The 12,429-nt window shown below is 41.2% G+C and overlaps 1 protein-coding gene across 2 annotated transcripts in view; it reads left to right on the top strand.

Annotated features, from left to right (window-relative positions):
- col4a2 (collagen, type IV, alpha 2) overlaps window positions 1-12,429 on the top strand; it is a 67,024-nt gene that overhangs the window by 9,932 nt on the left and 44,663 nt on the right. For both annotated transcript variants that reach the window (XM_056389713.1, XM_056389712.1), the window contains exon 4: window positions 10,038-10,118. In XM_056389713.1, coding sequence (XP_056245688.1) covers window positions 10,038-10,118 — 81 coding nt within the window. The remainder of the gene's footprint in view (window positions 1-10,037; window positions 10,119-12,429) is intronic.

The following is a 12,429-nucleotide window of genomic DNA, read 5'->3' as shown; positions in this document are numbered from 1 at the left end:
GGGGTGAGATTAAGCAAGTCTGACAGGTTGGCCTTTTGGCACCAAGGACCAGAACAGCTCCATTTAGTTCATGCTGTAGCAGGAAGCCCTGATTAGAAATGTGGCCCACTGGGAAATGGAGTCGAGTCTCTGTGTGACCTGAGGCCAGTTAAAGGAGAGGGAAGGTCCAGCCATGTCAGGGCAGAAACCAGAGCTGTGTTTACACTGGAGCTAAACCAGAGGGGCACAGTGGGAGTCTCTGCTCTGCCCTGCTTCTTTCAGGTCCCTCTGCTCTAGTTCATGTTCTCCTTCCATGTCATGTCCTGGTCTTTGCAGAGTCACCCTGACCCCCTGTCTCTGCAGATCCTTTTCAACACTCCCCTTACTTTATTTTAAATTGTATAGCACGCTTTAAGTACAAGTTGTTGTGTCATAATCATGATAAAATAACAGGTACATTAAAAAAAATGTTATTTGGTTTTAAATTTGTTATAGTTAAAAAAATATATAAAATGGTGTGGTGTTGGTTGTTTAACTGGGAGAATGTGACTCCTGAAAGGAACTTGCAGTGAGTCCTGCAGTCATTCAGGGAAGCCATGCTGCAACATTAGCAGATTGCCGATCCATTGAAATGTGCGTTGATTGACTCGATACTGATATTTAGGATCAGCTTGTGACATATGTAATTCCCATGTCCTCCGCCTCTCCGCTGTACATTTCTAGATATTACTCACACTATTAAGTAGGTTTCTACAGCTGCTCTACACTGACATAAGAAATCATAATTTCCCATGTTCAGTTTCACAGCTGTTCTTGTGTTGACCTTAAGAAAATTTGTTTTTGGACTTTTTCATTCAATCCTCCTTTTTATTTTTCTCTCATTCTTCTCAACAAGTCTGTGGCGCACACTCTCACCCACCCTCACCCACTTGTCGCCTGTTTTTCTCTTGATTTTCCATCTGTGTAAATGTACTTGATTTGGGGTGATGAATGTGCACAGAGACTACAGCACTTAAATTCTCCAACAGGAAGTCGATGGTGGTGTGACAGGAAGCAGAATTAGCTGTAAAGGAGCAATGGTGCAGACAAGTTCTACTGTTTACAACTTATAAAGGCTGTAAAATCCATTACAGGGGGCATGAGAGTTTCCCTTATCACCTTAATGGAGGCCTTTGGGACATTTGGTGTTACATCAAGAAATGCCGCATTAAAAACTACGCCACTACCATGGCAACGTTTGACGTTTTGCTTTTCTTTGCTGTTTTGCTTCCTGCTTCTGTCAGTGTGTGTGTGTGTGTGTGTGTGTGTGTGTGTGTGTGTGTGTGTGTGTGTGTGTGTGTGTGTGTGTATGCGTTTCAAACCGCTTTCTGAGTTTGTTTGTTTAACAGTTGAAATCTGATTATTTGATTCAATTCTATGTAGGACTATTCCCGGAAGGTAAAGCTGCACAGAAAGTATAAACTCTCCCTTTTGACATGCTGCCCTACTTTTTAGGCCACTGGCATTTTTTTTCAAAAGCTGGTATTTAATAGTATTGCTGGAAAAGAAGTACCAGTAGAATGTGTATTAATTAGTAAGCGAGTTGATCGTGAAAGTGGAGAACAAGCGTTTTGTATTCTGCTGTTTCTGTCGCAATTTTGCAGATGAAATAAACATCAGATGCTTTTTCTACAGCAGACTGCCAGACTCATATTGTGAGGAAAACTTCCCACAGCGCGCATGAGTCACACAGCCAGACAGCAACAACCACCAGCATGATTTGTTCGCCACTGCCTCTCAACTCTTTTCACCCTGTGTTCGCTCCCTCACAAAGACATTTCCGATTTTATGTTTATGTCTTCCCACTCGCAATCACAGGGTCATTTAGACAGGCTTCTTTCCTCTTTTTATCCAGCAAAGCAAGAATGTCTTTACTCAAATCCTTATTTTGTCCTGAGTTCACCAAGGTTTCATGGAGGCTACAGACAGTGTGTTGAAATCATTCATATTGTTCATGATCTTTCTCTTTGGTACAAACGGCTAAACAGGCCTTGAACTGAAGCCTCAGGGCTTATTAATGGCCAGACGATATCAAGCCAAACCACAAGTGCTGTGATCCCGTTTAGGTGGTTGACACTGTGTATGTGCAAAAATCATCTTTAAAATCATCATCTCTATCATTAAAAGATAAAGAAAAAAGTTTCTGACCAACCAATTAACCTAGCCAACTAATTAACCCAATTAATTTTACATTGAGGAAACACACTGTGTAATCCTCTTGTCTAAAGCCGTGCTAGCAACTCTGTGTGGCTGTACTCAGACCACTGTTCTTTGAGATATATTCTAACTTCAGCATGCTAACACGTTCACAGTGACAATGCTAACATGTTGATGTTTAGGTATAATGTTTCCCATGATCACCGTCTTGGTGTTGCATGTTAAAATTGCTAAATATTAAAATCCATAAAGTCCATGAAGTAATCCTAAATGGCTGAAACTAAGGAGAATGTCATTAGTTTTGCAGGTATTTGGTAATAAACTTATGTTCTTGACAAATTGAAATTTTTATAATGTAATGTTGAGGTAAATTATAATAGTTCGTACTGAGGGGAACCTAAATGTTTTTACCAAATTTCATTGCAATCCATTGAATAGTTGTTGAGATTTTAGTCAGGACCAAAGTGGTGGACTGACATTGCCCTACATAGAGCCACAGCGCTAGCATTGATAATAACGTTTGCTATGAACAAAACATTTCTACTGTTTTAAGTTACCTCTTGATACAGACATTAACTCCGGCTTTGCTTACAGCGATTACCTCCCAGAGATGGCTCTCAGCTGGCAAAGGGAGTACAGCACACCCAATGCAGTATCACTGACATTGAGATACAGTGCAGATATGCATCAAGGCATATCACGCAGCATGTTTCCTTCTCAGAGACTTCTTGTTGAAGGTGGCCAGGTTTTTCAAATTCCACATCGTTAGTGTGAAGAAGAGCAGCTGTAACCTTGGCACATCATAACAATGACAGATATATATATCATATACAGTGTATAAATGTACACACACGCAGACACACACAACTGAGCTGAAAATGGTGAAGGCACACACAAACGCTCGCACGCGAAATGCCATAAAATTTCCCATTCCTGGATAATGTATTACAACATATTTCATTCTGTGTTCACGATGTAAATACACGTTGCATTCTCAGCTTATTAAATTTATTTAAAGGTACCTTATAGAGCTCATGGTCACAAGTGGCATGATTGCATTATTTTACACTATTCCACTAAGCAAAAGACGGAGAGGAAGAAGACTGGAAGCTGAAGTAAAGAATATAGGATTCAAAATATTGAAACATATCCACTTTACACACGTTTTTTAAGGAGGAAAGTGCATTCAGCATTTCTGTTAAAGCTCATGGATTCATACCAGTCAGGTAACTGTCTAAGCAACAGCTCTAGCGTGTTTTAGTGACTTGAAGAAAACTTTGTCTCACTTTTATTTAAGGGGTTTGTCAAGGAAATGCCACAACAGTAGTAGCCTGGAAACCTTAAATTAACCTGGGATCTAAGTTCCTATTGTTCAAACACTGCTTACTCTCCTTGTGTTGTTGGTTTTCCCTCCCTTACTCCTCTTGAGTCCAGACGTTATGCTGTCTTTTATTTATTATTTATGTCTTTACTCATGTCTTTTTAAGTTTGTTGGCAATGATAGCAGTCCTCTGAGGGTACACTGCTCCTGACTAGTAGTAGTTGAATAGAGGGATCAGACATTCCTCTGGATCAGGGTCAGAGTGGAAAGGCTGTAGGTCAGATCTTTCATTAAGGATGAGCAACAGCCCCTGACAAACAGCCCACTTATGGTTTCCTTGTAGTGGGATTTAGTTTCTGTTGACTCTAATAGTCCGATAGTCTCAAGAGTCTTCATTACCATCATCATAGCAGCTGTATTTTACATGTCTGTCCTCAGTTTTGTCAGCGTTGTCCTCCTCATAGTGTGAGTTAGTGAAGGGTACCAACTGTGTCACCACCAGCGTCAGATCAAACGCTCATCCTGACCTGCGATAGTCTGTGATCTCGGTTCATTTGAGAACTCAAACACAGGAGGGGTCGCACACAAACACTGTTTATGCTCCACCGTGTCGTTTCATGTGTGAAAACTGAGAAACCAGCTCAAAGAGGCAGTTTGTCATTTCTATCACCCAGGTGACTGTTGTCACAAGGATCTGTCTGTGGCATCAAGGCGGATCTGTCAATTTCTGGATGTTTAAACAACAGCGCGTGGGAAATAGTATTTATGTAACAAAAAAAAAAAGAACAAAATTTAGATTTTTTAGCTACAAGATCAGCAAACAAGAAAATGCTTTTCTGACATTCTTTGAAATGTGTCCCTCTCTGTCACTACAGTGTCCTTCCTTTAAATGAAGGTTACACATCAAACTGTTCTTCATGCACGTCTAAATCATGTTTTTAGTTTGCTAATAATCTTTTGGGATCATTGGATGTTTTGGTGAGTTATTTACCAGGAGAGATGTGGAATGCACAGCTGTGTGTTCCACATCACAGCCTCACATCTGTCTCCTTCTGCTTCTGTCCGTGTGTTTATGTATTTCATGGACTGCATTAATCTGGGTTTTCAAGATTATTTCAGATTCAGTTTCTCTCTCTCTCTCTCTCTCTCTCTCTCTCTCTCTCTCTCTCTCTGGTGGCATTTGTAATTTTGAACCATGTTGGGATTATGTGTCCATTTTGTCTAATTATTGTAGTCATCATTATGTGGGTTCCTGATTGCTCTGAAGTACCACAGATCCTCCCACAATCCTTTGGATTTCAGCCTCTTGCACGTGGCACTACAGCTGGGGGCCAGAGCCCCAGGTTCCCCCCTTCTCAAAATTAGAAAATATATCTCTGCATCTGTATTTATAATTTGCCTTCAGTTTGTTTTGTCTGCATTATCCTTGCGTTTTTGTCTTGTCATCAGTCTGTTCCCGTGGCAGAGATGCTGTGTTGGTTTTGACTGCTTTTGACATTAACAGGAAGTGTTAGGAAGTGGTTGTGTCTGTGGTGAACCTAATGTATACAGTTCATGAAAAAAAGCAAAACCACGGTGACTCAAGCTCACCACAGAAGATCAACACAAACCGACAACCATCATCATGTCTGAATACGATGGTGACACAGTAGGAAAGACTGGAGACTATCCATTAGTTGATTTACAGAAAATTAATCATCAAACAATTAAACAATTATCATCAACCAATTAATCATTTTCATGTATCAAGCCAAAGTGACACACATTTTTGTTCCAACATCTGAAATGAGAGAATTTGCTAATTTTCTCAGTTTTATCCCAAAGCATTGGACGAATGAATTGAGTAAACAATTAAGGTAATGAGCAAAAAATAAACAAAAATGAATTTTATTGCAGTAGATTAGATGTTTCCACTCTGAACAAACACCCATAAGACCAAAGGAAATGCTCACTATTAATTCAGGAGTCTACAAAGCAGAGGAAACCACCAATTCAAAGCATTCAGATAAAAACACAATATTGTTGTTACGTATAAATAATAAATAATAGAACTTAACACGTTATCACAGCCCTTTGTTTTGCTTTAGTGAGATGCCCTTGTATAAGTGTGACAATATCCTCCAAACTGTCCTGACATACAGTAGAAAATGATGGAATAGTGGACCAGGTGAGGGACATGTGTCCACCTTGTCCATTATTGTCTTATAACAGGACAACTGAATGTGCATTATTCCCAAATAATGGCATGTAAAAGCACCTGTATCTATTTTTTTCTAGAAAAAACTGTATTTACTGTTTCTCTATTCACAAAGCCAAATAAACCCTCTATATTTCTTTCTAATAGCATTAATAACAATAATGTGTGTGTGAGTGTATCAGCAGGAGGGGGGAGTAAGAGAAAGAAAACTGAGCGTGAGAAAGACGCTGTTGACCCAGCTGGTTTTATTACATTTACACTGTACAGCATATAGCGAAGGAGGCGGTGCCCATTCAGAGCGAGGCACCAGTGCAGCCATAAAGGACAGGGAGGCAACAAAAACAACATTTCTCACTAAGACAGGCATTAATCTAACTCATTAATCTCAAGCTTGAAGAATGTGTACGCTCCTAGCTGTAGTTATCTTCACACAGTCAGTGTTCAATTAGATATTCAAGGAAGCACTGTTAAAGGCAAAGGCAAGTAACGATAGATGGAAGACAGCAAATAAGTGTGTTTTCCTAAATGTGTTTCTTTAAGGGAAATAGTAGACTTCCTCCTGGTGAAATACCTCTTAACTGTATTTCACATCAACACTTACTTTCCTCCTATAGCTCTGTTTTACAATGATTGATAGATAGTTACTGATATACACACTCAAGACATACTTCAAAACTGAGGAACCTGGAAAGAGAGGAAGAGATTTTGCTCGTGTGTTTGTTGAGACGCCACGTTGGCTCCAAGAGGAAAACAGCGCGTTGTCATGTGCACAAGCTCAGCCTATTTTTCTCCTTCATCTGTTGTAAAAATGTGTTACTTCTCCTCTGTCATGTGCGGTCCGGGTGGCGTATACAAATGCACAGGTTCATTTATACATGAGCAGGGGTGGGTGTTTTTTTGTGGCGAGCATGTTTACGTCGATGTAATTTTGAAACAGAGCAGAGAACTTCAGTGGATCCCCCAGGCCACTGAAGGTAGTTCACAGGACATAAAAGATGATCAACACTGAAGAGTCGTACTGTAAACGAGAAACCACAGATGAACCATCGCAGCAAACCGGATCCCAGCAACTGCCGGGGCTTATGGCCATTTTTTTCATATCATACACACTGTTGTCTGACAGTCCTCATAACAAAGGCAAGGCAAGTTCTCAATTATACTCTTAAAACCTTTCTAGAATACAGAAAGGAAACATGAATGTGTTCTTAATATAAAATTAGTTGACAACGCTGGATGATGACAACTCATCTGTATGTGTATGGCGGAAATGACCATTCACTGTTAGACACATGGCAATATATCCTCTTTGTGTGTGTGTGTCTTTTGTCGACAGATGAAATGTTGGGTCTGGTAAAGCATTCATTTCTCCAGTCTTGAGACTGGGAGTCGGACTTCTTTCACTACAGCTCCACAGAGGTGTCAGATTTATGGTAATAGTATGTAGGACCGCACGTTGCGGGGCTAGCTGGTCTGGATTCATTTGTCCCTTGTGTCGCATGTTGTGGTATGTTGGCGGCTTCTGGGTCTGTAGTTCTTGATCCGACACGGTACATGGTTAGAAAGTCTTGTTGTGGATCTGCTTTGCTTTCACAACACAAATCAACCGCACCAGAGTTTGTTTGGAAGCAGATCGAGATCCACCTACTCAAGCGTTATCCCTCAGGTCCGAAACAGAGTTTTGAATCGTACCACCGGCTTTACCGCTTCAGTTCAATTCTGGTGCGTGTCAGTGGCCTCTGCTTCAGTTTGTTGAGATGTGAAACGGAGCGGCCCCACAGTAACTATCCCAATAAGACAAGACACTTCTTTTTTTTTTTTTAAACCATCCACTGAGTCTGATAATGTGCTTGGAGTGCAATAAATCAGATGAGCAGTCTTTTAATACTATAAGAGGTCCAGCTGCAGTCTGCACTATTAATCCAAATGATAAATTATTTCTTTTGGGAACCTATCGGAGAAGAAACATAAACATATAGTTCAGTAAAGGGCCGAGCGGTGAGTTAACGGTCAGTCCATATGATGTTTGTTTGGTCTTGTGTATTTTTGTGAACATGAACTGGACTAGAGCCAAAAGGCAACAGTGTATTTTACTTGCTCTGGAAAACCCTATGAAAATGGTTGGTGCAAGTTTTTGAACCTCATCCATTAACACAACTTTTTTTCTTGATGTGATGGATTAACGTTGTGCTAACTTTTGTGCTTCATTGACAGTGCACCCACAAATGTGTGGGTGCATCTTCCGATTAGTTTCCAAGGTGCACTGCAGCTATGGAAAAGAGTGGGTTATTGTGTCAGTGGGTGGGGAAAACAGGATACTGCTGCGCGGTCCTATTGTCTCCTGCTGAAACAGCCATCAGCTATTTTCAACCTGTAAACTGTAAAGTTGAATTGATGGTGCATTGCTCCATGATGTGTAATTGCTTTTATGGGAGCCATTCCTTTGTGTGTCTGTCCGGAGATGACGCAGTCTATTGTCTGTGGTTTGGATTTCCACCTCAGTGTGGAGAAAGGTCGTGCCGTGACTCTCTTACGTCCTTATTGGGATAATATTTTCCTTTTTTTTTGCCTCCACTCCTGATAGATTGCTAGAAGCTAGACGCTTAGAGTGTTGCCAAGATGTCCACAGAGAGGATGGTTGGTTTGGGAAAAAAAAAAGTTCAAAATTAGGGACATGGGTAAAGAATGTTGCCACAATAGCAAAAAGGCTAAATTAAACCCACCACAGCATGTCTTAACTATACCAAAGAGCAGTCTGAAAGGAACCCCTCAGATCCACTGATATTTAACAAAGAAATGCAGCCTTGTGCGTTCCATAAGGGTGGGGAAGAGGGTCTTTTTGTTGTGGAGATAGGGGATCATTAAAGGACGATGTCTGTTTGGTAAAAGAGGGTCTTTGTGTGTGAAGGGAGTCTCAATGTGGCCTTTGTCAGTGGGACCGCTGGGATCTGCTGTCAAAGTGAGGAGGGAGAATTTTTCTGATTCTTTATCTGCCACTTTGTTGCCACTGTGGGCATAAAGTGGTCATTTTGATTTTTTTTTTAACGAGGGAGAGGGGAGGGTATTGAGGCATTTGCTGCCTAAGCAGGCTGTGGTATGGCTGTGTAGGTGGAGGACGTAGGCCGACACAACACAGAGACGTCATAACCAGCTACATGGAGCCTCTCTGCATGGCTGTAGTCACTTTCACTCATATATGCTAATTTAAAGGCCACTCATTTCTCTAAACATTGGAAACTTGGAGTCGAGTGCTCCGTCTGTGTGTGTTTTATATTTGTATTCACTCTCAGGCGTCAAGTTCAACAGAACACTTAAACTATCAGAGAGCTTTGTTGCCATTCTGGCGTTTAAATGGAAACAGTGCCTCAGGGATTAAACAGTCACTGATTGGCCCACAGATCTATTTAAAGAACATTTGGATCAATGATTCGTCAATTCCAGCAAGTAATTTGAGCTAATGTCTTCTTCTGTGTCTGTTCTGCAGCAGGTGAAGGTGAAGGTGTGACACACAACATGTTATGTAGAGTCCACAGTTTTGTGAAGGTTTCATATTGTTTTTCTTCTGCTTCTGATCAGTAAGAAAGTGCGGTCATGGCGAAGGATCCAGAGGGAGTAGGTTAAACTTTGATTTTTTTTCATGTGATTTCCATTTGAAACATCACACAGACACCAAATGTCTCCAACTCTCCATTCTGTGTTAATTAACGTCTCCAGCTATTCGAGCTAGCTGAGGGCCTTGACACCTCTGACCCGTGGGTTGGGAAATCCCGTTTGTGTGACTGCTTGCTTTGATCATGTCATGTCCACACTGACCCCATGGGCTGTGTGTGTGTGTGTACTTGTGTCATGTCTAGCACAGAATATCCTGTGATGGTGGGTGGTTTTGTTGGTATGCAGACATCCACAGACAAATTGTCTCAGTCAGCGGCCGGGCCCAGCCTCTCTGATGAATAGGGTTTTCATGGACACATGGCTGTCCGTTATGTCTGGATTTCCGTCATGAGTCATTGGAGCTGCGTCCAAAACATCCTTCCTGCACACCAGACCAAAACACTCGACAGCACAGACACCACTGCAACAAGCCGCTGGCATAAACAACAAGTGTATTCACAAAACCACAGTGTAAACAAACACAGGCGGTCACACCTACGGTACACAACAATTTACCCCACACTGTGTCCCATGCTGTGCACAAAGAGGAAGGCAAGCAACGCCACATGGGCACATATCTCTTCTGTGTTTATGCAAGATGATGACAGCTAAATGTTTTCTGTATATTTGACCTCTATACCCTGACCTCTAATAGCCCATCTCTGACCTTCATGTTGTGTGTTTTGTGTCTGACAGGGTGGGAAGAAGCACAGTGGCCCCTGTGGAGGGAGAGACTGCAGCGGAGACTGTAAATGTTTCCCAGAAAAGGGTGCCAGGGTAAGTCCCAAACTCTTAACTACTATTCCAAATAGCTCTGTAAACACCCATATCGTTTTTTCTCTTTCTCTCTCTCTCTCTTCTTTAACCTCTGCGTTAACCAGCTCTCACTGTTGGTTTTCAGTCTAGAATACCAAATAAGGCCATGATCACACATGATGCCTCTAAAAGCACTTGCAAAGTGTAATTTCAATAACGTGGTTGCCGAATGAGGCATTTTCTAAATTTTCTGCAAGGCTTTTCTGTTAACCCCATGAGGAGTACCCATGCTGCTGTCATTTATACCACTTGTACAGCTAGAGCTAATACTAAGTAGATGTAGGTGCATGATCCTAATGACCCTTGCACCACTTGAGTTTAGACGTCTCTGTTACCAACATAACTCATAGCAGCGTCATGTCTTATTGTGGCCTAAAGCCCTTTTGTGGAGAATTCAAGTATCACAACAATGCAATGTAAGTATGTAAGATGAAGTGAAGTGTATATGAGTCTGACATGGGAATTCAGCCATATGGAAGACTATGCTGCCGAAACTCATTAGTTTGAAATACTTATCATGCTTTGTTACAGTTAAGGGGATGAAATTCAAACCATTAACCTCTGTAAAAGAGGAGGTCAGATGGAGGGAGTGTCTGGAGTGTGGGAGATCCCTTAGGGAGAGCAATGAAAGACAGAAAAGAAAAAAAAAAGAGAGAGCGACCTGATGCCAGGGTTTTTAAATCACAGAGACAGACTAAACATGCTGAGATAACAAGCTTAGAGTGAGTGAGGGGCGTTCTGCACGACTAAAACTGCTTTAGGCTTCAGACGTGTGCTCACAGATCAGCAGATAGCTGTCTGATAGATGGACTGAGGTTCCACATCCTTAAAGTTTTGTAATTTTCAGAATCAGACAGTCAACGTCACTTTCCACAACAATTGGCCACATGTGTTTTGGGATGAAAAAAAAAACAGACTTTCATTTCTTCCGCAAATGATGCAAATTTTTAAGGATGAAACATTCCTTAAATACGGACATAGAGGAGTGGTTTTTGGGTAATCTTACACGTTCCTGTAGAGGAGCTGATTTAAACACCTCCAAAATCTCAGCTACACTCTGAACTTACCTATAGTACTTCTTGCCTTTTGAGCAGGGAAGAATATATCAACGAGCCTTTTTGGTTGGGTCAACTTCCAACGAAGATCTAAGACCCTGTTATACCTGCCTGCAGGTCTAGTTTTTAATTTATCTTCATATTATTTTTTAGATTTGTTTTTCAAGGTTGGAAATAAAAGCACCGTGACAACCTCTTCTAAAACTGCAGTTGCACTAAAAACATGATATTAAAAATACCAAAGTTAAAGTCAGGGATCTACAGAACACACGTGCATACAAAACATTTCGTTTTGTTTCCTTTTGTACATTTTAAAAACAAACTTTCCACAGAAAAAATGTCCATTTTTTTTTGTTCCTCTTATCTTTTAAAGTGCTCATGGGAACTATAAATGTCTCAGTTCAGCTGTGTGATGTGGTAAACTCAAGGACTGAAACTGACTTTTATAAAACAGCCTGCCTACCAGACGAACAGTCTCTGAGGGAGGCATTCATAAGAAATACAAAGGTGAAGACAGTACCGGCTTAGCAACTGTACTTTGGCATGCAATAAGAATTTACCAGACCAACTGTACAGTCGGTCTGACCTTCGACCTGCACGCTGAGTGTGGATGCAGGAAACCCCATTAGCACGCAGAGAGAGAGGAAGTTCCACATTCCACATCTGAAGGATGCAGGGGTCCGATGACAGGGTCAGCAGACCACCTTTTCTCTTCCTCCTTTCCCGTATCACTCCTTCTCTGCATCAGCCAGACCAGGAAAGACAAGGAAACAATTTGGATCATTCAGTGATGAAATGATAACACAAATTTCTCTCACACATTGATTTGGCTCTTAAACTCCAATGTTTCTTACTGTAAGATAATCGTTCTGAGAAGCCAGGCATTATAAATTTGTCTTTGTTTGTCTGTCACTTGTGGTGTCTGATGCATTATCTCCCAAGGCCTAGGAGTGTAGTACATAACTTGATCCAACTAAATCCCCACAACCCACCCATATGGATCACCCAACAGATGTACTTGTTTGTGAATGCAGTGGACACTAAGATGGATTATCACAGATGTGTTCATCCCTGTCTCTTGCTTTATGTCCATCTCCTGCTTTTCCAAATCTAACCCTCATGAGAGTCGTGATGATGAATGCCTTACTGAATGGGTCAAACTTGATCCTTCACAGCTGCCTGGATTTGTTGAGACTTGACACAGCTGTGGTGATTAG

Source organism: Seriola aureovittata, chromosome 11 (genome assembly GCF_021018895.1).
Source record: "Seriola aureovittata isolate HTS-2021-v1 ecotype China chromosome 11, ASM2101889v1, whole genome shotgun sequence".
NCBI lineage: Eukaryota > Metazoa > Chordata > Actinopteri > Carangiformes > Carangidae > Seriola > Seriola aureovittata.
Note: the sequence above shows the minus strand (reverse complement) of the source record. Positions and strands in the feature narration are given on the sequence as shown.